This window comes from Equus quagga, chromosome 11, assembly GCF_021613505.1.
Source record: "Equus quagga isolate Etosha38 chromosome 11, UCLA_HA_Equagga_1.0, whole genome shotgun sequence".
In the NCBI taxonomy this organism is placed as follows: domain Eukaryota; kingdom Metazoa; phylum Chordata; class Mammalia; order Perissodactyla; family Equidae; genus Equus; species Equus quagga.
The window spans coordinates 80,950,466-80,976,897 of record NC_060277.1 but is presented as its reverse complement, the minus strand read 5'-3'; the positions used below and the strand labels follow the sequence as shown (position 1 = coordinate 80,976,897).

The following is a 26,432-nucleotide window of genomic DNA, read 5'->3' as shown; positions in this document are numbered from 1 at the left end:
TTTGGATTCTAGAAGACTAAAAAGTTTGAAGACAAACCTAAAATTCACCTGTCATCTCACCAACCCACATGGTTTTCTCGTTTCCTCATATGAGTCTTTCATGCCTGTCCCCTCAGAAATGCACCTTACAGAGGTGGCATCACTTTTGATGTGTAGTTTAGTATCCAGGTTTGAACATCATATTGGAAGTGGTTTTCCATTAAGTTTAAAGTATTCCTTAAAAAGACTTCTTAGCTGCATCATAAGGATGGCCCATAATGTAGCCATGACTCCACCACTGTCAGGTATTTGGGTTGTTCCTAGTATTTTTATTTTTCAAAATAAGACTGCTACGAACATGGTTCATACATCTCTTCCTTTGATGAATCAAATCTTGTCAGTTTTTACCTTCTTAAACTCATTAGAAGCCCTGCAGCCCAGCAGGTAAGGATTTGAGTTGTCATAAAGGGAAAAAAAGATGCTATAAACAGCTATTGAGATCTGGGAAAGGGGGCATTACAGGCACATTTTTAGCCTGTTACCTACAGTGCACCCTTACTCATGGTGTGACCTGGTTTCCACTGAACTGGAGAGATGCTCTCAGTGAGGTGGACAGGAAATTTGAATCCCAGGGCACCATAGGGTTGTGCCATCACTTGAGGCTGGGACACAGTTAGCTTTGCTTTGGGGATTTGGCGAGCAGCATTTCAAAGGAAACAGGTATCAGGTGGGGTCTGTGTGCAATCGCTGACAGTGGCTGCATTTAGGCCTGCCTGTTGGCCTGGAATGATGGCTGCCTGCCCAGGGCCCCAGCTCTCCTACCTGCCTGGATGAGCACAGCAGCCCGCCTCTGCCTCTCCTGCTTGCGGTGCCGGTGTCGCCTCCAGCCACCCTGGATGCAGCGGGCACACTGCTCCAGCACCTGTGCACGCCCACGTTCCAGAAGCTCTAGCTGGGAGAAGGGACATCACTGAGGTCCTGAGCCTCTCCCCCTGCCCTGAGGAGGGCCCAGATCCTGTCCTGCTGAGGACAGCACACAGCTGGCTTCTATAATATCCGTTCCTCATCCCAACCAGCTCACCATGGAGTCAGTCATGAACACCTTGGTTCTGCCACAGTACACTGGGGCTGGCATAGCCTCCGCTGGGTCACCAGGTATGGCTGCTGCCTGAGTTAGAGCTGGCAGAGTGTGGAGGATGTCCTGGAGGAGAGGTTGCAGCGTGGCCTCCTCAGTGTGTGGAGACCATTCTAGGGGATGAGAGACAGAGGTCCCATCAGTGCGTGGTCATCTATACACATCTGTGGCCTTAAGAAACTGGTTCTGGTCTCCCCAACATTCCACAGGCTTCTCTCCTGCTGTTTTTGCCTCTAACCATTTCTACCTCGTCCTTTTTTTATGGGGAGATCAGAAGCAGCCCCTTTATTGTCTCTCAGGCCCCTGGCTGTTCTGAGTCTTGGAATCCCCACTTGTGGCTGTGCCCTGGACTGGCCTGCACCCTCCATTCCCATGGGTCCCGTTGGGCCAGCTCCCAAAAAGGCACTTGATGCCTGGACTTCAACCTGGAATCCCAGGCTGCTCAGACAGCATTTGTTTCCAAGGCCCCAAACATGCTGATGGCCAAGCAGGACAGCCAGGCCACCCCTCAGCCCCTGACCCCTTACTCCTCGCCATGTATGGGAAAAGAGAGAACAAATCCCAGTCCTGTGGAGGCCCAGTGGGTCCCCCTGCCTGCCCTCCCGCATCTTGCAGGGCTGACTCCTGCAGAGGGAAGATTTACCTGAGGGCTCTGACCACCTTTAGCTGCCCAGTGCCTCTCTGGAGACAGAGGCTGCCAAAGAAGATGCCGCAGATGAGAAACAGCAGCAAAAATCAACCAGGGGCCAGGGGGGCTTTGGGCAAGAGGCACAGAGCAGTAGAGCAAACCATGGAGAGAGGGGGGAGAAAAGAGGTAGGGAGAAAGGATGAGAGGAAAGTGACAAAACTGTGTTCAAGAGAAGAGAAAAAAAAAACAGAGCAGAATTGTCCCACCTGGGTCTGGTGGGCCCCAGGGTAAGGCTGTGTGGGTGCAGGGAGCAGCTGGTGCTGGGCTGGGGTCTTCCTGGGTGGGGTCTCACACCCTGTCCTTGGCCTCAACCCTCACTCCCACAGCCTCAGTGATATCCGCATGCTGACAACCCCCAAATTGGGGCCACAGGCAAGACGTCCCCTTGAGGTTAAAGCTTGCCGAGGGTCTTGCAGACGTCTCCACTGGATGACTTGAGGCCTGGAGCTCGTCAGCCCTGGCAGGGCTCAACAGCTGCCCCAAACCTCTCTTCCCCACTGGCCAGGCATAGTTAATTTTCTCCTTTCCTGTCCCTCTGCATCCAACCAAACGCTTGCTGGTCTGACCAGTTTCTTCTCAGCATTTCCTGACTGCCCACATCCTTAGCTTCTCTCTGCTCTGGCCAGCTTAACAGCCTCACTCCCATGGCCTGCCCCGGGGCCCCCACGGTGGTCTCCATGTCACTCCGTTCTTCCCCAGAAGTGCCTCCCATCTGCCCAGAGAATAAAATCCAGCTTCTGTGACTGGGCCCTGCCTGTCACTGCAGCCTCACCTCCCCATTCTCTGTCCTTATGAGCCAGCACCACTGAATGGCCTGGAGCTCCTCTCACACAGTGCCGTCTCCTGCCTGCAGGCCTCTGTTCAGATTACTTCTTTCATGTGGAATGCCCTTGACCTGGCTAATCCCATCTGTCCTCAGACACCATCTCTTCCAGGAAGTCTTCCCTGATTCACATCTCCCCAGCACCACCCACAACATCCTGTTCCTAGCTATGCCCTTTCCACTTTTCCCACTCTTCAATTGTTTTTTGAGTCTGTTTCCTCTATTGAACCAAGAACCATGGAGGCAGGGCTGTGTTTTATTCATCTCTGAACCCCCGCCCCTAGCCCTGGGATGGCCCAGCACAGGTGCTTAGTAAACTGTGGTTGAACAAATGACTAACAGACGGGCCCCTCTCACCTGAGCGCCCTTCATCAAGAGACAGGCTGCAGGGACCAGGGGATGTGCGAGGACGGAGCCTTCTCAGCAATTCATATCGTTCCACGAAGTTCTGGTGAGACACTCTGGAAGCAAAAGCAGGTGGAAGAGGAGAATGCGGTTACTTCATCCATGAGCCAGGCACAGCGCTCGGGGTGCAACACGAGTTATCTCATATTTAATCTGCTCAACAGCCCAGCAGGGGCTGCCTGACTGTGCCCACTGAATGGACGAGGTTGTGGTTCTGGAGAGATTACTAGGGTCACTCAGCGGGAAGTCAGTGGAGACCATTTTTAAACTGAGCCTGCTCTTCCTGTGGCCTTGATCTACCAAAACAATCAGTGTCTTGCCCTTTCAGTAGAGGATTTGCAGTCTGCTTCCTTCCAAAGGGGCCTGCAGGCCTCTCCCCAGCCTAGACCATTCCTACTGCGCACACGTGCTCAGCCTCATCTCCCACCAGCCCTCTCTGACCCCACAGTCTCCTCCACTTCCTCCTGATTTCTCTGTTCCCCTTCATGGTGCTTCTCTCAATGGCTGGTGACACCTGATACCTGTACTTCCTCCTCCTTAGTCTGGCTTCTGTCCCAACAGTGCTACTGCACCAGTGTGGCTCTCGTCACAGCCATTGGCTGTGCCACAAATCCAGTTGTCAGTGCTCGGTCTTCCTCTTGCCCAGCCTGTGGGCAGCAGGTGCCCAGCTGACCCCTCTCCCTTGGAGAGCTCTCTCTCTCAGCCTCCAGGACACCCACTATCCTGGCTTCCTCCTTCACCCATGGGTTCTTGCAAGTTGTTGTTGCTGGTGTCTCCTCCTCTCAGGATGTGGGCATTCTTCAGGGAATGGCTGCAGACCCCCTCTCTCTCCCCCTAGGTGATTTCCTCCTTGCTCATGGTGTTAAGACCCGCATGTGCTCCAGTTCTTAAAGCTCTACTGAGCCCCGAGCCTGTCTCACAGCCGTTTCAAACCTGATGAGGCCATACTCCTGACCCTGCCCTCGCTTCCCACCGTCCAACCTGGGCCTTCCCCAGACCATCCTATCTGGGAGAACTTTCTCCTGATTCATCCATTTGCCCAGACGGAAGCCTAGAAGTTGCTTCTGTGGCCTGGAAGTTGACTGCTCCCCTGCCCAATACCCCCTGGTGGATCAATCCACAGTCCTATTTCTGTTGAAGCCATACACCAATCTTACACATTTCTCTCCATTTTTCACTGCTGCCACCCTCATCTGGGCCACCATCTGGCCTGCGCACCTGTCACAGCCTTCTCACTCATCTCCTCCCTTCTCTCCTGACCCTATGTCCAACCTCCGCACAGCAGCCACAGGGATCTTCTTAGAATATGAATGAGAGCACAGTGCTCCCTCCTTAGAATATCCAGTGGCTTCCATGGCACTCAGGACAAACTGCAAAGTCCCAGCGTGCCCTACAAGATGCTGGCTCCTCGCCCCTCTCTTCCCGTTCCTGGTTCTCTATGCTCCAGTCACTTTAGCATCTCCCTGTTCCTAACCTGCGAGCTCTGAGGTTGCTGTTCCCTTGGTCTGCAATGCTCTCCCACCTCAAACCTTCCCAGGCTGGCCCTTTCACTTCCTGGAGGCCTGACTGCTTTGAGGGCCCCTCCCTGACCAGCCCAAGGAGCCTCTTCCCCTGTCAGTCTACCTAACAGCAGTCTTGGTTTCTCTCCTAGCACTGATTTACTTTAGACTTCTCGTTCTTGTTTCCACAGGAATGTATGCCCCAAGAGGGCAGAGACTCACCTTCCTTATTGACTGATATATACTAGAAACAGTGCCTAGTACAAAATAGTGCAAAGAAAGTGAATGGAACAATGAACATGTGCAGCCCCTTGAGTTCCAGGTTGACTTCGCAGATCCACCTCTTTCTCCTCACGTCCTTATCCTTCTCTGGTCTGGGCAGGCTCTGGTCGGGCCTGAGTGCTAAGCTCCACCCTGGCATTGGCCTTGCCCCCTGCAGTACTTGGCCCACTCACCGGATGGGGAAGCCAGCGGCACTGATGTGAATGGTCTCCACGAGGCCACAGGCCTCCAGCTGGCTCAGGACCTGCAAGGGTGGGGAGACAGGGTGGGTACCTGCAGCATGGGGCCGGCAGGCCAGAAATGCCACTCCTGTGACCTGACTGGTGTGGACCTGCAGGCTCTCCTGAGGCTCAGCTGATGGGGGTATACTCTCTGAGACAGTGAGAAATCAAGGGGCCTTGAGAAAATCTCACTGCTGGAAAGGCTTCTGGAGGCCCCAGGTCCCCTTATCTGATGCATGGCTTCTGAGACAGTGGAGGCAGGTGCTGGCTCTGTCTCACCAGTCCTAGCAGCGCAGAGGTGCTCTGCTACACAATGCAGCCCAACCCAATTCCTCTTTTTTATTTATTTTATATTTTGCAGGCAATAGAGTGAGTCACAGCTGAGGGGCAGGGGAGATTATTTTGTGAAGATTCTTCTGGGACCTGAATGAAGGTCTTTACCACAGAGCAAAGTGGCCCTGGCTATAAACCTTAAGCCACATCTACCAGTTGACTGTGGGGCGCTTTCCAGCATCGTCCACCACTCACACCTCATCCACATCCCTTGAAGCCCAGTACTCTGAGCAAAGGGCAGCTGCTGGCCACAGAGTGCTTTTGTGCAAATTAGAAAAAACTATACCTCCAGTCAGAAATGGCCACACTGTGCACAGAATGTAAGGTGACACAGACTTTCAGCTAATCACAAAAGTCACCTGTTCCTCTGGGCAGCTTCAGTCTCTCATTAGGGTACATGGCTTGGTGAGCAGAGAACAAGATGCACTGGAGTCCCTTTGCCTCCTTCACTAGGTCACAGACCACACAACCATACGTGACTGTCCAGACAAAGCAGGGGAGACAAGCCCTCCCTAATGTCAGGCCCAACCTGGGAGGCCCCCTCCGGTCACTCCATTTGGAGCAGATGTTCTGCCCTTCATCCCTCCAGGGCCTTGGCCAGATGGGACTCTCTGCAAAGCAGCTCTGGCTCAGTGTGAATTACCTCCTCCCGGAGGAAGGTCTGCGCCTGGCCCTGGCCGTTGGGCTTGATGCAGCGGATGTAGTGGGGTGTGGTCCTATGCAGGACCTGCAGAAGCTGCTCCAGGGAGGCCTGCAGAAGGGAGAGACCGTGGGGTCAGGCAGGGACTGGGGCTGCCTGGGGGCATCAGCGGGGCCCTGGTTAGTGACCACATCAAACACCTCCAGCAGCCCTCCCAGCCCCAAGACCAGGATACTCACGTGCTCTGGGATGACCACTCGAGGCTCTCACTGAGTGTGCCCAAAGCACACTCCTCTCCTGACCTCCCACTGCTCCTCACCTCTGCCTCCCAGGGACCTTCTTGATGTGTGACCCTCCACCTGATTGGTCTCCCTGCATCTGGCCCAGCCTCCCCCCGACTCATCTTCCTCACAAGAGCAATCCTCCTGCAAGAGAACAATCTCAGAAACCGCTGCAATCCATTCAGGCAACAGCTATTATTATTAAGCCTGTCTTATGTGCTGGAAGCTGTGCCAGGGCTGTGACACAGGCAGTCTGCTGCTGTCTCAGAGCTCAGGGTCTAACAGGCCACACAGATGTTGGATGGGTCCCCTCAATGATGTGTCTGCTGCTGGGCAGGAAAGTGCTACTCAAACCTGGGCACCCCAGGAGGCCTCCTCAAGGAGGAGATGGTAACACAAAAGTCTGAAGGGTGAGAAGGGTAAACTAAGCAAAGTGGCATGGAGGGTGGAATTGAAGGGGCAGTGGTGAGGAGCATCCCAGGATGGTGAAGCACAATATGCAAGGGCTGAGAGACAGTAGAAAGCATAAGATACTGGAGGAGGTGACAAATGTGCTCAAGCTGAGGACGGAGTTTGAGTAGGAAGGTGGAGAACTGGGAATGGGCCACCGAGGTTCTTGTGACTATTGCTTTTCCATGATCACCCTATCAGTAGTGGGTGAGAGGCCCCCACTGTACCACCCACAGGCCCCTAGGCTTCCCATCATGTCAATTATACCAGAGAGTCTATTTGTCTGTTTCTTGTCTCGTCTTCCACATGGGACTATCAACTCTGTGCAGACCAGGGCCATGTCTATGTGACTCATCAAGGCTCCTCAGCAAACAGCACCAATTCTGGGAGATGCTCAGTAAACATTTGAGATTGATGAGTGAACCAAACACATCACATCAGCACCACCAGACCCACCTTGAACTTGGACACCACGGTCAACACAGGGGCCCTGCTCTGTCCCTGTTCCTCCTGGGACTTCTCTTCAGGGTCAGTAGGAAACAGCACCTTGAGCACAGGGTCCTGGGATTGCTGCAGGAGCCTGGTCAGCTCAGGGGGGATGGGGTCCTGTTGGGAAAAGACAAGTGCAGTGGGTGAGGGCAGATGGAATGCTACCCTGGGCTGCCCATGGGCTTGCCAGCCCTGCTCACCCAGGCCCCAGAAGAAGGGCTTCCAGGGAGGGCAGGGCCCAAAAGAGAGAGAAGAGCTGGTCCACTGGATGCCTAGAAACTAGGAGATCCAGTGTGACATGAGTCATTTCTGGGCAGGTCATGTCTGATTAGCAGAGACCTCAGGCAGGTAGGCCCAGGAGGTGATCCTGGATTCTGGGAGGATGTTCAGGAGGGAGAGGACACACGATAGGAAACTACTATGTACATGCAGAATGACTCAGCATCTCTTTCCAAGCAGGCTCGCACAGGCCCTGGCCCAGCCCTCACCTTGTTTTTCTCCACCAGGCCTGCGGTGTGGTAGCGCACAGGCCCTGCGTAATGCACCACGATGAAGCTGGGCTCCCGGCTGAGCTTGTTGTGGCCCAGGCAGGGCCTGCCTGCTAGGGCACTCTCAATGCGTGTCTGGAGCTGGGCTGCACTGCTTGGCCGATTAAGGCGGCATTCCTGTGTGGGGCAGGATTGGCAGTCAGCCACAAAAATGAGAGGGCTCACCACAACCCTCGCAGTCCCCACCCTGTGGCCCCCATGGCAGCAGAGATGTCACACCAGCATCACAGTGACTCTGAGAGGGAGGGAATATAGGGATTAGCAAACCCATGTGGCAGATGGGGAGACAGAGGCACAGAGAGGGATAGTCTTCAAGGCCCCAGAAAAGCCCAAAGCGCAACTCTGGTGCTCAGCACACTAGCTGAGCCTCCCCACCTCATTTATGAGGGAGCAGATGCTGAGGGGGCTTCCCTCGATGAGATCCAAACAGGTCTGGTTGTCCTGGTAGTTGACAAATGACCACTCCAGGCCCTCAACTGTGTATTCCTCCTAGGGAGCAAAAGTCGGGGGGCGGGGGTAGAAGGCAGCTATGGTCTGAGGCCCAGATGGGCCATCCCATGGCTGGTCTCAGTACCACAGCATATTCCGGAACAGCATCAAAGAAGGAACAAAAGGCTCCTGGTCAGATCCTGGGATGGGGCTGAGGGGTCAGGAAGAGACAGAGGATACAGCAGGCCTGCCCCAGCCTCACCTGCTGAGCCCTTAGGTAGTGAGCCACAAAGTGCTGCTGCAGTTTCTCGTTGGCGTAGTTGATGCACAACTGTTCCAGACTATTGTGGGGAAATGACTCAAATCCGTACACATCCAGCAGGCCTGGGAGGATGGGGAAGAACCATGGGGCCACTGCAGGGAACAGGTGGGGTGGGTCGGGGGTACTACAGGAGCCCAGGGTGGCTAGGCTCCTGCTCAAGCCTCATACTTGGCAGCCTGGGGATGAGGTTGAGTGAGCATCCCACCACACACGACCCCAGGGTGGTTCCTATCTCTGCCTCATGGACCCTCAGAACTCAGAGCAGGAAGAGAGGCTGAATGAAGAGTGAGGGGCAGCCCAGGGCACCAGGTCCACTTTTGAGTCTGAATCCTCTGGTCCTGGTAGGCCCCTCCTGTGAGGGAACCAGGTCCCAGGGAACATGTTCTGTGTCCACTCCAGTCTGGAGGGCCTTGGTTCACCAGCTCAGTTGGTGCCCAGGATTCCACCATTCCATGAGCAAACTTCACTGGTGCCTTTGAGCTCTACTTCCTCCCCAACCTGACTATCACACCCAGGTTCCAACGATGTTATCATGTCCCCAGGTGCCTTCTAAGCCAGCTCTTTTACCTCTCCCCTACTACTCTCCTGAGACTGGAGCTGAGTCTCTAGGGAGAGAAGGGCCCTGACAGACAAGGCACCATCTGAGTCTTCCTGGAGAGCTACGGACAGGGCAGATGTACACAGAGATGTCCTCTCCCAAACACTCGTGGACGGATGAAGAGGGAGGGGTGCAGAGAAGGGAAAGGAGTCTCCTGGAGTCACACAGTGCTCCTGCCTCTCATCCAGGGCTCTCTTGTTCTTTTTCTGAAGGAGTGCTCCTAGCAAGGTGAACCCCTGCTACCTATGAAAGTGCTCCAGGAGCTCGGGTCTGCGCAGATGCTGCTGTTGATCACTGATACCAGCCAGTCAAACAGCCTGTTGGGGTGGGAGGAAGAGTGGAACCTGGTGAGAGGAGGTGAGGCTGAGCCTGAGGGGTGGCAAAATTACACCTCCAGCCAGGGTGCCACACCCTGGAGGGCCTGTATTCTGAGCCTGACGGGTCAAGGCCTAAACCCTCTCCTGTTTCCTGCCCATGCTGTCTGGACCTACTACAAATGCACGCTGTGGTCGTGCATGTTCCCAGGTACACACAAACATGGCCTGTCCTCCCAGCAAGACTGAGCACAGGACCAATGAGACTCTGGGGCCAGACAGGGAGTGGGTCTGCATCAGTCACATGGCCTGACAGCCGGCTGGTGTCTTGACTAGAAGGGGCTATTGGGCAAGCCTGGGTGGGATTTGTAAAGAACCAAATTGACTAGACTCGAGGAAAACTCTACCTGTGGAGCCCAGAGCTCAAGGCCCTGCCCCGCCGTGTCCCCCACTCAGTCCTGTACAAGTGAACCCGAGTCACCTGAGGCCAAGAGTGGCATCTTGCACTCTGGAACCATCCCTACCCCAGAAGATGAGGTAGTTATGGTACAACATGGTGACATGTACAACATTATTAAGGGATTTCTTCCTTATAATTTTTCTTAAAGTAATTGCTCTGCAACTCTTTTCAACTGGTTTCTGTTTTTGCAACAAGGGCTTCAAATTCTCATCAGAGGTACTAAAAACAAGTGACCTGTTATTTACTGTGTGTGAAGTGTTCTATGGTTAGAGGTCCACTCTGTGATCATCACACTTAATTTTATCTACTCATTTTGCAGCAACTTGACACAAAGACTTTAAAAATCTTTGGCCTGAAATTAGCTTCGAGGCAACAGGAACTGAATCTCTTACTGAAATGGGTTCAGTCTGGGCCCCACTGCCCTGGGGTCGTTTTTCCTCAGCAGTGCTTCTCAGGCTCTTGGCTCTTTGAGAAGTTCATTAAAGCAGGGGGACCCTCTCCCCAGAAGGGTGTCTAAGTTGCCATGTGCTCATGCACACACAGAAATACACAGGTTCTGTCCCATAATTTCAGAGAATTCTGGGCCCCTTGATGCCCTTACAAGGCATCTTGAAGGTTCTCAGAACCCAGGGTGAGAAACCATCATTAACCACACGGCCAGAGCATAGAGATGCTTATGTAACCCAACAGGAAAAGGCCAGGACCCCTACCTTCGCCCTGTTCTGGGCTCCCACTTGCTATACACTGTGTTGCTCAAGACTGTGAGCTGAGCTGCTGGCTCTGCCACCATCTATCAAATTCCCCAGGTGACTACAAAGACCTGAAGGACAGGGCACATGGAGACAGGAACCTATTCACCCATGAGTCTGACCCTGAACTATGAGGGCCCTAGATCACCTTTGGGGCCTACCTTGCCAGCAGAGAGCTAGGCAGGTTTTCTTCACCTATCACTAATGTCAAGGTAGGCTCCTGTACTTTCGTAATGAACTGCATCTAGGCCAGGAATGTGGCAACTTCCCCACGCAGAGTACTTAGGAATCAAGGCCAGGGGCCTTGCTTGGGGAAAACCCAGGAGCCACCTCCCCAGGGGTCTGCTTTATCTGGCAAACCTCACCCTAGGCCTGCTGCTGATGGTGTCTGGTCCACACCCAGAGAGAGGGAGAACTTGGGGGGAGGGCAAGGGGCAGGGCACTGCTCACCGTGAATAGACCAGTTTGGCCAGACAGTCTCTGCGGGTGTCACACTCGGCTCGGGAGCAGGGCTTCCGGAACACCTGCTGCTGCCTGCCTGCCCTGATGGTTCTAATCCGCAGTGTCTCCAGCAGTGGGTCTTCTGGGAGCAGCAGCAGCAAGGCCGATGTCCTGACAGAGCCTAGGAGGGACAAATCACCCTCCATCCAAACAGCCCTCTTCACAAGGCACAGTGCAGTTGTCACAGTGGAACCACGACCACTCAACTGGACAGAGGAGACCTATGTTCTGGTGGGTGAGGAGACTCACTGACAGCCTCCATAAGTGGCAGAGGCAGGACTGGAACTCAGGACTTCTATGTCCTAGTCCACACTGCCACGTGTGGGACAAATCACTTTATGAACTCTCTGATTCTCGTTTTCTCATCTGTAAAACAGGGACCATGTTGTCTGTCTCACCACAGATGGGGTGAGGAGTAACTTATCCAGGGCAGGGCCCTACAGCTGATGGTTCCATCAAGAGCATCAGATTCCAAATTTCACCCTCTGGCCTCCCACCCAATCCTGCCAAGGCTCGCTCTTTTTCTAGGCAAGGCCTGCCCTGCTCCCTGGAGTGTGACCAAAGCCTGAGGTGCAGGCCCTGACCCTTGCCCTCACACTTGGCATCGTCCATCAGCTGGCAGGGTTGGGCTTCGTCCTCAGAGTCAGCAAACCGGATGTTGCCGAGGTGCAGCAGTCCAGCTAGGACCTGAGGGGCAGGAGAGGAGACGAAGTGGGCACCTTCCCAGGGGCTGAAGCCTCGCCTGGGAAGGGCTTCTCTCCTGCTGAAAACAATCATAACAGAATAATAGTAGTTCCCAATGACTGCCCACTTACTACATGACTCTGCCAGGCACGATTTGGTGCAAGTTATATGCACCATCTTGTTTAATCTTTTCAGCAATCAGTGAGGCATGTGCTGTTATGATGCCCATGACAGAGATGAGACGGGGAGAGGTTAAGTCACAAGCCTAAGGCCACACTCTTGGTAAAGGTGAAGGGTACGATCAGAACCCAGGCAGTGGACTTCAGATGCCTCCCAGAGCAGCCAGTGGGACCCCATGTTACTCACTGTCTGTCCCTCTGCCTCCCACTCTCTAGGAGCAGACTGTGTGGGAACACTACTCCTGTTACTGCTGGACCAGGTTACTTCTGTGTCTGATGGGAATTTGGCTCTGGCTTCCTTTGGCCCTCTCTCAGCACTGTTGGGATTCTGACAGCCCAGCCTGGGGAGGATCTGTGATCTTGGTCTCTGTACAATGGGTGCCTTCTTGCCTTTGCACTCAATGATCCACATGGATGAGCCCCCAGGGGCTGTAGAAAAGAGACCCCCAGGTCCAGCAACTTGGAAACCCTGGTATCGAGAGAGCAGCGCCTCTCCCATCATCCGTGTCCGGTCCCAGGCAGGGTGGCTCCACATGCTACAGGCTTTTCGGCCACAACGCACCCCAGGAGAAGACTGCTGTGCCAATGGGCAGTGTAGGGCAGAGAGTCATGCCACCCCCAAACCAGCACTCCTGGTGGGACTCCTAGCATTGTCCACTTGCCCTGGACTTGTCCCCATGTTCCGTCCTTCTGGCCAAGCTCTTGCCTGGCAGTGCCCATACTGGCCGTGATCCCTTCCCTGCCTGGGCAGCCCCCATGTGGAGGTGGAGATAATTTTCCACGTACTGCCATCTCCCTGCAGTGGCTTCCCTCTCTCTGTTGCCAGCCCTGTTAGTGGGTGGGTGAGGAGGTGACAGGGGAGGGAGGAGTCAGCCCTCTCAGCAGAGACAGATGGGAGAAGGGAGACCATAGTAGGGATGAGAGGGGCCCAGCTCACCTGGGTCAGCACTATGTCCTGAGAGGAGTTGGTAAAAATGGTAGGAAGTCAGAATTACTGCATCTGGTACTAACTCTATCTGTATCACTTAGTGATGTCGGACCTTTGTAGGTCACTTTGCCTCTCTAGTTTTCTCTAGCATAAAATGGGAATAATCTTGGGGCTGGCCCAGTGGCGTAGTGGTTAAGTTTGCATGCTCCGATTTGGTGGCCCTGGGTTCGCGGGTTTGGATCCCGGGCATAGACCTGCACACTGCTCATCAAGCCATGTTATGGAGGTGTCCCACATACAAAACAGAGGAAGAGTGGCACAGATATTAGCTCAGTGACACTCTTCCTCAAGCAAAAAGAGGAAGATTATCCAAAGATATAGCTCAGGGCCAATCTTCCTCACAGAAAAGGGGAATAATCTGCATAGACACAGGGCTGTTGTAAAAACCAAGTGAACTAAGGGGTGTGAACATGACTTTAAAATTTTAACACACTAGATAAACATGAGGTAGCATTATTTCTCTGTTTTGATTATTGCAGTAATAGCTGATCTAAGCACCTTGCCCCCTGACCTCCGTGTATCACTGCCATGTTCTAAACCACATGTGCTCCATCACTGTTCTCTATGCCCCTGTCCACCCTGACCCTGTCTCCAGGCTCAGTGGCACAGAGGGGTGGTCCACTCCTTGGAGACTGTGCAGCAGAGCCCAAAGTCCTAGATTCTCAGCGAGAGACTCACAAGTTCTGAGAAGGCCCTGTGGACAAGGGGCTGCCCGTCCCCTCCACCAAATCTAAGTGGCCAGGCTCTTCTTCTTACCTTAAAGACGTTGTTCTGGGTGGGAGTCTCGATGCCCAAATGGAGCATGGCCTCTCTGGTCACCTCGAAACAATCCTCTGAAAAGTAATCCAAGTCACAGCCCAGTGTCAGGGCCAAAGGTCAGCAGGGGCATCGAGGGGTGAGGGAGGCAGGCCCTGTGCAAGGGTAGGTGGGTGCTGTTAGGCCAACCCAGGGTGCTCCCCCTACCTTCTAAGGTCCTCTCTGAGTTGGGGAGCCAGGAGAAGGCAGCTCCCTTGGGGAGGTGCCACTGGAGCCTCTCATCCGCACTGGCTCCTTTGCACATCTGTGGGGAGGGGTGGGCGGGTGGCTGAGCTAGGAGTGCGAGGCAAGCCCAGGCCTGCATAGGCTGGGACTGGGATGAGAGGAGTGAGAAATGCCAGTGACATCACAAGGCTGAGAGGTCCCTGTAGAGAGCCCAGGGCAGGCATGGGGGCAAAAAAGCTGCAAACAGTTCTGGATATCTCCAGCTCAATGCAAAAAACTCTGCTGAGGCCTATAGTCTGAGGAAAGCACAACTCCTGTCTGGGAGTCCCCAGTCCGAATCTGAGAGCGGGGAGACATACTCTCCATGCCTTGGGGGACCCCCAGTCTGATGGAAGAGGCACAGCTCCAGGGAAGTTCTTGTTCTGTCGGAGGAGACAGCTGCCATCCCAGGAGTTCTCAGGCTGACAAGGATGACAGTCCCAGTCTCAAGGACCTTTTGGTCTGACAGAAGGCAAAACACACCCCCTGCCAAAACCATGCTTGGAGCCAGGGTCCAGTGTGAGGCAGAAGTGTTGCAGAAAGTTTGCAGGAGTAAGTGGTGGCGTTGCTGAAAGCCAGGTGAAGAGGCAGGCAGGAAGCATTGCGGGGGAGCGGTGGAGGAAGGGCTTAGAGGCACAGACCCATATCTACCCTGCACCTGGGCAGCTCTGGGCCCAGCCTAGCACAAACCTGGTAGAAGATGTGGAAGTTCCTCTCACTGGAGGCCTGGCAGGCCACTCGAGTTTTCTCTAGGAGGTAGGTTTGGACTGCAGCTCCGGTCATCTGCTGGGCACTGGACACAAGCAGGCCAGGGCTCATTAGTTGTCCATTCATTCCACAGCCATTTATTAGGCACTTACTGTGTGCCAGACTGCAACCTAGCAACTCCCACCAAGCGCTTCCACTTAGCCAGTAGGGCTCATGAGGACTAGGGACCACTCAGCAAGTCTTCGGGTGGTCTGGGATATTCTCATGCACCCAGCTCAGACGGGCAGGGCCAAGGCCTCTGTACATCATTTTGCCCCATCCCAAGGCAGGAGCAGAAGTCCCAGCTTCAAGTACACAGGTGTGGCCCAGACAGGTAGCATTTTAACTAGAAGTCCCTGAGCATGGGTAGAAGCCAGGAGGAACACATGGGCTGTGACAAGCACACTGCCCCTGGGTCCCTAAGGCTGGAGTAGCAGTAATTTTCCAGGTTCAGAGATCAAGCTCAGGTTCATTTATCCCACATACACACGTGCCACAAGGAGCAGGGTTCTGTCCATAGGGGTGGCCCAGGCTGGAGACTGCCCCAGCCACTTTCAAACTCCCTGCCCCATCCTCCCACCAGCCAGGGTGGCAGCAGCGATTACCTGTTCAGCTGGAGCTGGATGAACTTCCCAAAGCGACTGCTGTTGTTATTCCTCAGCGTGCAGGCATTCCCTACAGATCACACCTGCATTTATCCCACTCCCGTTTAGAGTCCTCATGGGCCAAGGTGGCCGCAGGTCAGCTGGGGGCATGTCCCTCTCCTCAAGTCACCTAAGGGCCCCTTTGTTGTTTTCCACATCACAGGGGACAGGACTAGGGAGAAGGCACTTGGCCTCAGCAAGTGCGATTCAGGAGAGTTAGAAGAACTTCCTTGCAATGAACTGGAATGAGCAAGCCTAGGCAGTCAGGGACTGTCTTTTTTGAAGGGAAAAGATCAAAACAAGCTGTCACTATTGAGTTAGACAGTAAGGCACAACATCTGGATTAAAGACCCAACATGGACACGAATTATTGCGAATCTGTAGATAAGTTTCCTTCTTCTCTGAACCATGAGGAAACTGTACAGAAGGATTTGGACTAGGTGAGCCACAGGTCCTCTCCAGCACCACTGTTACATCTGCCTGGGCTAGAGGGAGGGGACGGCTGAATGACATCACCTGTACTGGAAAGAGGTTGTTGCTACCTGGGAGGAGGTTGGGGGGTCCAAGGCAGTGAACCTCCAGAGAGGGTCTCAAAGCACTGCTCGTCTCCCTGGGAGGTGGCGAATCCCAGAGGAAATGGGACTGAGGTTACTGTGCAGAGGGCACTGAGCTCACCAAAGGCTTCCATGACAGGATTGGAGTTCAAGATTCGTTGCTCGATCCTCTCTGCAATCTTGTGGCTGTCCCAGGATGTAGGTGAGGCAGCCACCACAGCGTAGAACTTCATTAGGCAGCGGGATGTCCATGTCTGTGACAGAAACAGCCCTGTGGGAGCTGTGCTTATGTTCCCTCCCACTTCTTCGCCTGCCTGAGGGAATGGTGCCCACTAGAGCCCTCTTCTTCGCCATGCCTGTTGCTGACTAAATGGCTGAACGCTGAATTCAACTTCCCCCATCTGTGAAATGGGGGTGCTCCCTTCTGCTTCTAGCTCCAAAGGACACCTTTAAGAAATGAGGGGGGCTGGGGTAGAGAACGGACATCCCACCCTGACCTGAGGAGGCCACTCAGTGTCTCTGAGTGCTCACAGCTAATATTGATTACTCTGTGGCAGGCACTGGGCTAAGGACAAAGTCCGTGTATTTTCTTACCAACCCTATAGATGCAGGTGCAATTATATAACTGTTATCAAAATGATGAAACTGAGGCATAGACAAATTTTAAATTTTTTGAAGATCACATATCTAGTAAATGATAGGGCTCTGATTTGTACCCAGGCAATCTAATTATGAAATTCTTTTATTTTATTTTAAATTAGCTGAAATCAGGTATATTTTCATTTTAACTTCTAATTGTTTGTTGCTAGGACAAAGAAATATGATTGGTTCTTTATATATTGACTCTGTATCCTGTTCTTTGCTAAACTCTCTATGCCTCAACTTTTTAGTTGTAGTAGCTCTTTTGTAAATTCTTTAGGTTTTTCTATGAGGTGGGAGAGGTTCCCTCTCTTCTATTTTCTGAAAGAATTTGTGTAGAATTGGTAACATTATTTCCTTCAATATTTGGTGGAATTAAAAAATGCAGCCACCTGGGCCTGGAGCTTTCTTTGTGGAAAGGTTTTAACTATAACATCAATTTCTTTCATAGATTTAGAAAATTCAGGTTATATATTTTTACTTGTGTGAGCTTTAGCCGTTTGTGTATTTCAAAATATTTCTCCATATCACCTAAATGGTAGAATTTATTGCAATAAAGTTGTTCATAATGATCTTATCAATCTGTAGGATCTTTAGTGACATCCATTCTTCTATTTCTGACAGTTAATTTGTGTCTTATTTTCTAAGTTTGACTGGAGAGTTACTGATTTTATTAATCATTTCAAACAGTCTTTATTTTTTCTATTATGTTCCTGTTTTATTGACTTTTCACTTTATTTCCTTCTTCTGCTTACTTTGGATTTATTTTATTCTTTTTTCCTCTCGTTTCTTAAGGTAGAAGCTCGGATCACTGATTTCTGTATTCTTTTCTAATACATGCATTTAATGCTACAAACTTCCCTCAAGGCACTCCTTTTTTTTTAAAAGCATACATTTTGATGTGTTGTGCTTCCATTTTCAATTGGTTCAAAGTATTTTCTTTCGTTTTATTTTTTAAGATTGGCCCTGAGATCTATTGCCAATCTTTTTCTTTTTCCTTCTTCTCCCCAAAGCCTGTCAGTACATAGTTGTGTATTTTAGTTGTAGGTCCTTCTAGTTCTGCCATGTGAGACGCCGCCTCAGCGTGGCTTGATGAGTGGTGCAAGGTCCGTGCCCAAGATCTGAACTGATGAAATCTTGGGCTGCCGAAGTGGAAAGCGTGAACTTAACCACTCGGCCATGGGGCGGGCCCTCCAAAGTATTTTCTAATATCTTGTGATTTCATCTTTGATGTGTAAGAAATTTGAAGGGTGTTGTTTAATTTGTAAATGCTTTGGGATTTTCCAGGTGTCTTTGTTATTCTAGTTCAATTCTACTCAAGACAGAGAACATAGTTTGTATGATTTTAATCTTTTCAAATTGAGATTTGTGTTGTGGCTCAGAATATGCTCTACAATGGTTCCGTGTATACTTGAAAAGAATGCTCAAATCTCAAACTATAATTTTGATTTTATCTATTTCTCTTTTCAATTCTATTAGTTTTTGCTTCATGTATTTTGAAAACATTATTAGGTACATACACATTTAGTATTATGTTTTCTTCTTAATGAATTCAGCGATTTATCATTATGAAATGTCTCATCTTACCCTTAATAACATTCCTTGTTCTAACATCTGCTTTGTTCCACATTAACATAACTACTTCTGCTTTCTTTTGATTAGTGTTGGAATGGCATATCTTTTCCCATCCTTTTACTTTGGGCCTATCTATGCCTTAAAATTATAGTGTGTTACTTGAAGACATCATATAATTTGAGTCTTGCCTTTTAAAAAAAATCCAATCTGATATTGTCTTTTAATTGGAACGTTTAGTCTATCTACATTTAATGTGATAATCACTATGGTTAGGTTTAAATCTACCATCTTGGTTTTTTTTTTTTGATTTGTCCCATGTGATCTTTGTTACTTTTTCTTCTTTTATTGCCCGTGGTTGAATTTTCACGATTCCATTGTATCTCCACAATAAATTGTTACTATCTTTCTCTTAAAGTGAATTATCTTTTAAAGAGACAAAAAATAAGATTTCATATCTCCAATGCTCTTTATTCCTTTGTATCAATCCAAATATTCCCCTGGTTTCATATTCCTTTTGCCTAAAGAACTTCCTTTAATATTTCTTGTAGTACAAGTCTGCTGGCAATTAATTCCTTCAACTTTTGTCTGAAAGTCTTTATTTCACTTTCATTTTTGAAGGATATTTTTGCTGGTAATAGAATTCTAGGTTGATATTTTCTTTTAGCACTTTAAAGATGTCACTGTATTATCTTTGGGCTTGCAGTTTTTGAAAGATGCCTATTCTCACTTTTGACTTTGTTCCTCTTTATGTAATGTTTCTTTATTTTTCTGGCTTCCTTTAAGGTTTTCTCCAGGATTTGGGGAAGATGGTGGCATAGGAGGACTCTGAACTCACCTGCTCTCATGGAGATGACAAATCTACAACTACCTGTAGAACAATTTCCTGAGAGAGATCTGGACACTGGATAAAAAGAACCCTCACAACAAGGCACAACACTGACAGGGTGGAAGAGGCAGAAACACACCTCTGTGGAGGAAAAAACCCACATCCTAGCCACGGCACTTCATGGCAAGGAGCAATCTTAAAGGTATGAAGATTCTCCTGGAGGGGCGGGGGAATCTGAGTGTGGGATCTGTGCCACAATAGGCATCCCAGTCTTTAGATTCAGCAAACTGAGATGAGATCCCATAATACCTGGGTTTGCTAGCTTTGAAAACCAAAGAGGAATATCCTCAGAAAAATCCTTAAACTTCAGAGAAAGAAAAATCTGCTCTTAAAGGGCACACACACAGATTCACCCATTCTGGAAACCAACACAAAAACACAAGAAAAGTGCATACTCTGTTGATAAAAGAGACTCACTTACTAAGCTCTGAGCACATCTCAGAGAGGCAAGAGGCAGCTGGGCCCACCCCTACAAGGACTGAGACACTGGCAGCCGTCATTACGGTGACCTAGATCAGTCCTGCTGACACAGACTCTGCCAGATGCCATTGGATTCCTTCCTCTAGCCTGTTAGTGCAGGGGTTTGCCCTACCCACTAGAGCACCTATACAATTGAGTACAGCCAGGGCAGGCAGCCCACCCCAGGGACTGGCCCTGCCCACCCGCAAGCCTGAGGTGAACTTGTGGGCTTGTGTGGACAGGGTGTGTGGGACCTCTGCAGTCGGGGGAGTGAATGGGTCTACCTCACCTCAGTGGGGTGTGCATACGGGGTGGGCCTGTGTTAGTGGGGTGTCTGGGCCCACGGGTGGGGCATGTTGGCTGCAGCAGACTTGTGCTGCTGGCCACCTCAAACAGCTACACAGGGGATCTGCCCTGCTTTCCAACGCCTGAAATAATTATGTGCTGCCAAGTCTGGTGCCAGCCCGATCCATCTGTACTTTTGAGAGAGCCGATGAGAGCTGCATGGAACCACACCAGAGGCCTGCAGCAACTGTGAGCCCCTGAGCCTAGCAACCAGCCACCCTGGGGGCCTGACTTGCTTAGCTGCAGTATTTGAGTGCTATTAGACCTTGTAGCCCGACATGCAAGGGCTTACACTGTGCGGTCAAGTGACCACAGCAGCCACACACAGCTGAGCCTTACAACCAGCTGCCCTGGGGACCAGATTAGCCTACCCGTGCACCCACAACAAGAGCAATGCCATTGTAGACAAGGGCACACATAGCCCATGCAGGGGACACTCCTGGAACATTTGAAACAGGTGACAAAAGGGAAGCACAGGGGGCCAGCCCTGTGGCATAGTGGTTAAATTTGGTGTGCTCTGCTTCCATGGCCCAGGTTTGTGGGTTCAGATTCCAGGTGTAGACTGACACCACTTGTCAGCCACGCTGTGGCTGCAAACCACACACAAAATAGAGGAAAGACTGGCACAGATAGTAGCTTAGGGCTAATCTTCCTCAAGCAAAAAGAAAAAAAAAAAGAGGGAAGCATATTGCTGGGCCCCATAAAGCATCTCTTACATAAAGCCATATTCTCTTACATAAGGCCATATTTCCAAGATTGGAAGACATAGCTGATCTACCTAATACATAGATATAAGATCAGAGAAGTGGGGAAAATGAAGAGACAAAAGAATATATTCCAAATAAGGGAACAGAACAAATCCCCAGAAAAAGCATTAAAGGGAATAGAGATAAACAATTTACCTGATAAAGAGTACAAACTAACAGTCATAAGGATGCTCACTGATCTTGAGAGAAGATTAGATGAATACAGTGAGAACTTCAACAAAGAATTGGAAAATGAAAAAAAGAACCAATCAGAAATGAAGATATGATAACAGGTAGTGACATCAGCATCATGGCAGAGTTAGCTTTCCCAGTAATCTCTTCCCTCCACCATAAAAAGAAAAAGACATTTGTACTTCAACAGAGGACATCCAAACACAACACAAAAGATGTCTGAGAGACCCACGCAGCCATACGATGGATGGCGGAGAGGCTGGAGCCCCCCTTGGAAGAGGTGGAATGGGGTAAGAGAAAACTTTGCTCCTTCCACAAAAGACTGCGATCCGGGACTGCAGGCAGCCACTGAGAGGGAAGGAATGGTGGAGGGGACATTTGCTCAAGGGGACATCAAAGATTCCTGAGGGCCCTTGCAGTCTAGGGGAAGCCCCTACTGAAGTGAAAACTAATGTGGGAGTGACCTCATCAAGCCAACACCCCAGGAGAGTAGAGAGTGAAGGCACAGTGAGAAAATCCTGAGAGCAGGCAGAAGAAAGCACCCCTCACCCCCACCTGCCAAGCACCAGCTCCAGTGCCTGGGATCTTGGGGGTAGGCAGAGGGCTCAGAATACATGGTTCTTGACTCCCACCCAGTGGCGAAAGGCAGTAACTGCGACCAAATAACAGAATGATGTGCAAAAACAGAGCCACAGCCTATATAGCAGTATCAAAAATTATATTAAATCTCCAGACCAGACAGAAAATGACAAGTTCCCAGAAATCAGTCCTGAAGACACAGAAATATGTAATCCAAATGACAGAGAATTCAAAATAGCTATCATCAAAAAACTCGAGTTAAAAGAGAATGAAGAGAAACAATGAGTTTAGGAGCTAGTTCACAAAAGAGATTGAAACTATAAAGAAGAATCAATCAGAAATATTGGAGATGAAAGACACAATCGATGAGATAAAATATGGATTCCCCAAATGCTGGAGCAGACATCATAGAGGAGCGATTCAGCATAATACAGTATAGACATGTTGAAATGCTCCAGATAGAGGAGAGAGAATTAAGACTATAAAGAAATGAAGAAAGTCTCTGAGATATATCCAACTCAATTAGAAAATGCAACATAAGAATTATAGGTATTCAAGAGGGAGAAGAGAAGGAGAATCAAAGAGAAAACATGTTCAAAGAAATAATAACAGAGAACTTCCCAAACCTGAGGAAGGAGATGGAAATCCATGTGGAATAGGGTATCAGATCTCCTAAATATGTCAAAGTAAAAAGATGTACTGCAAAGCATGTAGTAGTGAAACTGGCAAAACTGAATGACAGAGAAAAAAAATTAAGGGCAGCAAGGCAGAAGAAAATAACCTATAAAGGAACCCCTATCAGGCTTTCAGCGGATTTCTCTGCAGAAACCTTACAGGCTAGGAGAGACTGGAATGACATACTCAAATCTTTGAAGGACAAAAACTTTCAGCCAAGAATACTCTATCCAGTGAAAATATCCTTCAGATATGATGGAGAAATAAAAACTTTCCCAGATTAAAAAAAAACTAAGGGAGTTCGTAGCAATGAGACCCACCCCCTCAAAATACAAGAAATCCTCAAGAAGGCTCTCATACCTGAAAAAAAAGGGGAGAAAGGGGTTACAAAGCACTGAGTAAGGAGACAAATAGGTAGACAAAAATCAGAAAATTGTAGCTGTACATCAGAATAGGTTAGCAAATACTCAAGAATAACATAAAAGATAAAGGGAAGGAAAACACCAAAAACAAAGATAATCTTGTCCTTTTAATGACAAACTCACAACACAAGATGGAATAAGATGTGAGAAAAACAACTTGGGAGGGAAGAGGAAAGGGACTGAATTTGTTTAGTCTAAGGAAATAAGAGGCCATCAGAAAATGGACTATCTTATCTATGAGATTTTGAATACAAATCTCATGGTAACCACTAAACAAAAAAGCAGAACAGAGATACAAATAATAAATAAGGAAAAAACAAAGAAATACAACATAAAAAACTACATAACTTGACTGGTAGACCAAAATTCACAGGACGAGAAACAAAGGAAATGCAGGAGAACCAAAAAACTAGTGATAAAATGGCAGCAGTAAGCCCTCATATATTTATAATCACCATAAATGTAAATGGATTGAATTCTCCAATGAAATGACACAGAGTAGGGCCAGCCCAGTGGCACAGTGGTTAAGTTCACATGTTCCGCTTTGGTGGCCTGGGGTTTGCCAGTTTGGATCCCGGGTGTGGACCTATGCACTGCTTGTCAAGCCATGCTGTGGTAGGTGTCCCACATATAAAGTAGAGGAAGATGGGCATGGATGTTAGCTCAGGGCCAGTCTTCCTCAGCAAAAAAGAGAAGGATTGGCCACAGATGTTAGCTCAGGGCGAATCTTCCTCAAAAAAAAAAAAACAAAAAACAGACTACAGAGTGGTCTGTGTCTACAGAGTGGTAAGATGGATTAAAGAATAAGACCCAACAATATGTTGCCTCCGGGAAACACATCTCAGCTCCAACGACAAACACAGGCTCAGGGTGAGGGACGGAAGAAAATACTCCAAGCAAATGGCAAACAAAAGAAAGCAGATGTCATAATACTTACGTCAGACAAAGTAGACTTCAAGATAAGACAGGTAAAGAGAGACAAAGAGGGGCAGGATATAATGATGAAAGGGACACTCCACCAAGAAGACATAACACTTATAAATATCTATGCACCCAACACTGGAGCACCAAAGTGCATAAGGCAACTACTAACAAACCTAAAAGAAGCTATTAATAATAACACAATAATAGTACAGGACCTCTACACTCCACTCACATCAATGGATAGATCATCCAGACAGAATATTAACATGGAAACAGTGGAATTAAATGAAAAGCTAGACCAGTTGGACTTAATGGACATATATAGAACACTCCATTCAAAAACAGCAGAATACACATTCTTTTCAAGTGTTCATGGAACATTCTCAAGAATAGAACATATGTTGGGAAACAAGGCATGCCTCAATAAATTTAAGAAGATTGAAATAATAACAAGTATCTTTTCTGATCAAAATGCTATGAAGCTAGATATTAATTAGAGGAAAATAGCTGAAAAAGGGACAAGATGTGGAGACTAAACAACATGCTATTGAACAACCAATGGATCATTGAAGAAATTAAAGGGGAGATCAAAAAATATCTGGAAACAAATGAAAATGAAAACATCATACCAACTCATATGGGATGCAGCAAAAGCTGTATTAAGAGGGAAATTCATCACAACGCAGGCTCACCTTAACAAACAAGAAAAATCCCAAATAAGCAATCTCAAACTACACCTAATTGAATTGGAAAAAGAACAACAAACAAAGCCCAAAGTCAGTCAAAGGAGAGAAATAATAAAAATTAGAGCAAGAAATAAATGCTATTGAAACAAAAAAGGCAGTAGAAAGGATCAATGAAACAAAGAGCTGGTTCTCTGAGAAGACAAAAAAATTGACAAACCCCAAGCCAGACTTACAAAGGAAAAAAGAGAGAAAGCTCAGATAAATAAAATTAGAAATGAAAGAGGAGAAATTACAACAGACTCCGCAGAAATACAACGGATTATAAAGAATACTACAAAAAGCTATATGCCAACAAAATGGACAATCTAGAGGAAATGGATAAATTCTTAGACTCTTACAACCTCCCAAAGCTGAATCAAGAAGAAATAGAGAATCTGAATAGACCAATCACAAGTAAAGAGATTGAAACAGTAATCAAAAGCATCCCCAAAAACAAAAGCCCAGGACCACACAGCTTCACTGCGGAATTCTACCAAACTGTCAGAGAGGATTTAATACCTATCCTTCTCAAGCTACTCCAAAAATTTAGGGAAGATGGAATGCTTCCTAACGCATTCTACAAGCCCAACGTCACTCTGATACCAAAGCCTGACAAGGACAACACAACAAAGGAAAACTACAGGCCAATATTACTGATGAACATAGATGTAAAAATCCTCAACAAAACATTGGCAACTCGAATACAGCAATACATCAAAAAGATCATACATCACGATCAAGTGGGATTTACACCAGGGCCCCAGGGATGGTTCAACATCTACAAATCAATCTATGTGATACACCACATTAACAAATTGAGGAATAAAAACCACATGATCATCTCAATAGATGCAGAGAAAGCATCTGACAAGATCCAGCAGCCATTTATGATAAAAAGTCTTAACAAAATGGGGATAGTAGGAAATTACCTCAACATAATAAAGACCATATATGACAAACCCACAGCCAACATCATACTCAGTGGGGAAAAAACTGAGCGCCATCCCTCTGAGAAGAGGAACAAGACAAGACAAGACAAGGATGCCCACTGTCATCACTCCTATTCAACATAGTACTGGAGGATTTGGCCAGAGCAATCAGGCAAGAGAAAGGAATAAAAGGAACCCAAATAGGGAGGGAAGAAGTGAAACTCTCACTGTTTGCAGATGACATGATCTTATATATAGAAAACTCTAAAGAATCCATCATAAAACTTTTAGAAATAATTAACAACTACAGTAAAGTTGCGCGGTACAAAATCAACTTACAAAAATCAGTTGCATTTCTGTACTCTAATAACGAACTTACAGAAAGAGAACTCAAGAATACAATCCCATTTACAATTGCAACAGAAAGAATAAAGGACCTAGGAATAAATTTAACTAAGGAGGTGAGGGAGTTATACAAAGAAAACTATAAGACATTATTGAAACAAATAGATAATGACATAAAGAGATGGAAAGAAATTCCATGCACATGGATTGGAAGAATAAACATGGATAAAATGTCCATACTACCCAAAGCAATCTACAGATTCAATGCAATGCCAATCAGAATCCCAATGACATTCTTCACGGAAACAGAAGAAAGAATCCTAAAATTCATTTGGGGCAACAAAAGACCTCGAATCGTTAAAGTAATCCTGAGAAAAAGAACAAAGCTGGAGGCATCATAATTCCTTGACTTCAAAATGTACTACAAAGCCATAGTGATCAAAATAGCATGGTACTGGCACAAAAACAGACACACAGATCAATAGAACAGAACTGAAAGCCCAGAAATAAAATCGCACATAAATGGACAGCTAATCTTTGACAAAGGTGCCAAGAACATACAATGGAGAAAAGACAGTCTCTTCAATAAATAGTGTCAGGAAAACTGGACAGCCACATGCAAGAGAATGAAAATAGACCATTATCTCATGTCGTACACAAAAATAAATTCAAAATGGATCAAAGACTTGAAGATAAGTCCTGAAACCATAAAACTCCTGGAAGATGATATAGGTAGTACACTCTTGGACACTGAACTTAAAATGATCTTTTTGAATACCATGTCTTCTCAGACAAGGGAAACAAAAGAAAAAATAAACAAGTGGAACTTCATCAGACTAAAGAGATTTTGCAAGGCAAAAGAAACTAGGATCGAAACAAAAGGACAACCTACCAATAGGGAGAAAATATTTGCAAATCAGATATCCGACAAGGGGTTAATCCCCGTAATATATAAGGAACTCACACAACTGAACAAAAAACAAACAGCCTGATCAATAAATGGGCAGAGGAGATGAACAGACTTTTTCC

The 26,432-nt window shown here is 48.3% G+C and overlaps 1 protein-coding gene across 5 annotated transcripts in view; it reads right to left on the bottom strand.

Annotated features, from left to right (window-relative positions):
* MYO19 (myosin XIX) overlaps positions 1-26,432 on the bottom strand; it is a 44,695-nt gene that overhangs the window by 3,358 nt on the left and 14,905 nt on the right. For 3 of the 5 annotated variants that reach the window (XM_046674616.1, XM_046674617.1, XM_046674618.1), the window contains 17 exons: positions 16,084-16,216; positions 15,370-15,439; positions 14,708-14,810; positions 13,961-14,057; positions 13,754-13,830; positions 11,743-11,833; positions 11,096-11,267; positions 9,366-9,439; positions 8,465-8,586; positions 8,149-8,262; positions 7,714-7,890; positions 7,193-7,342; positions 6,009-6,116; positions 4,985-5,055; positions 2,983-3,086; positions 1,061-1,227; positions 802-931 (listed from right to left, as the gene is read on the bottom strand). In XM_046674616.1, coding sequence (XP_046530572.1) covers positions 802-931; positions 1,061-1,227; positions 2,983-3,086; positions 4,985-5,055; positions 6,009-6,116; positions 7,193-7,342; positions 7,714-7,890; positions 8,149-8,262; positions 8,465-8,586; positions 9,366-9,439; positions 11,096-11,267; positions 11,743-11,833; positions 13,754-13,830; positions 13,961-14,057; positions 14,708-14,810; positions 15,370-15,439; positions 16,084-16,216 — 1,960 coding nt within the window. The other 2 variants (XR_006890499.1, XM_046674619.1) reach the window with 2 other exon arrangements.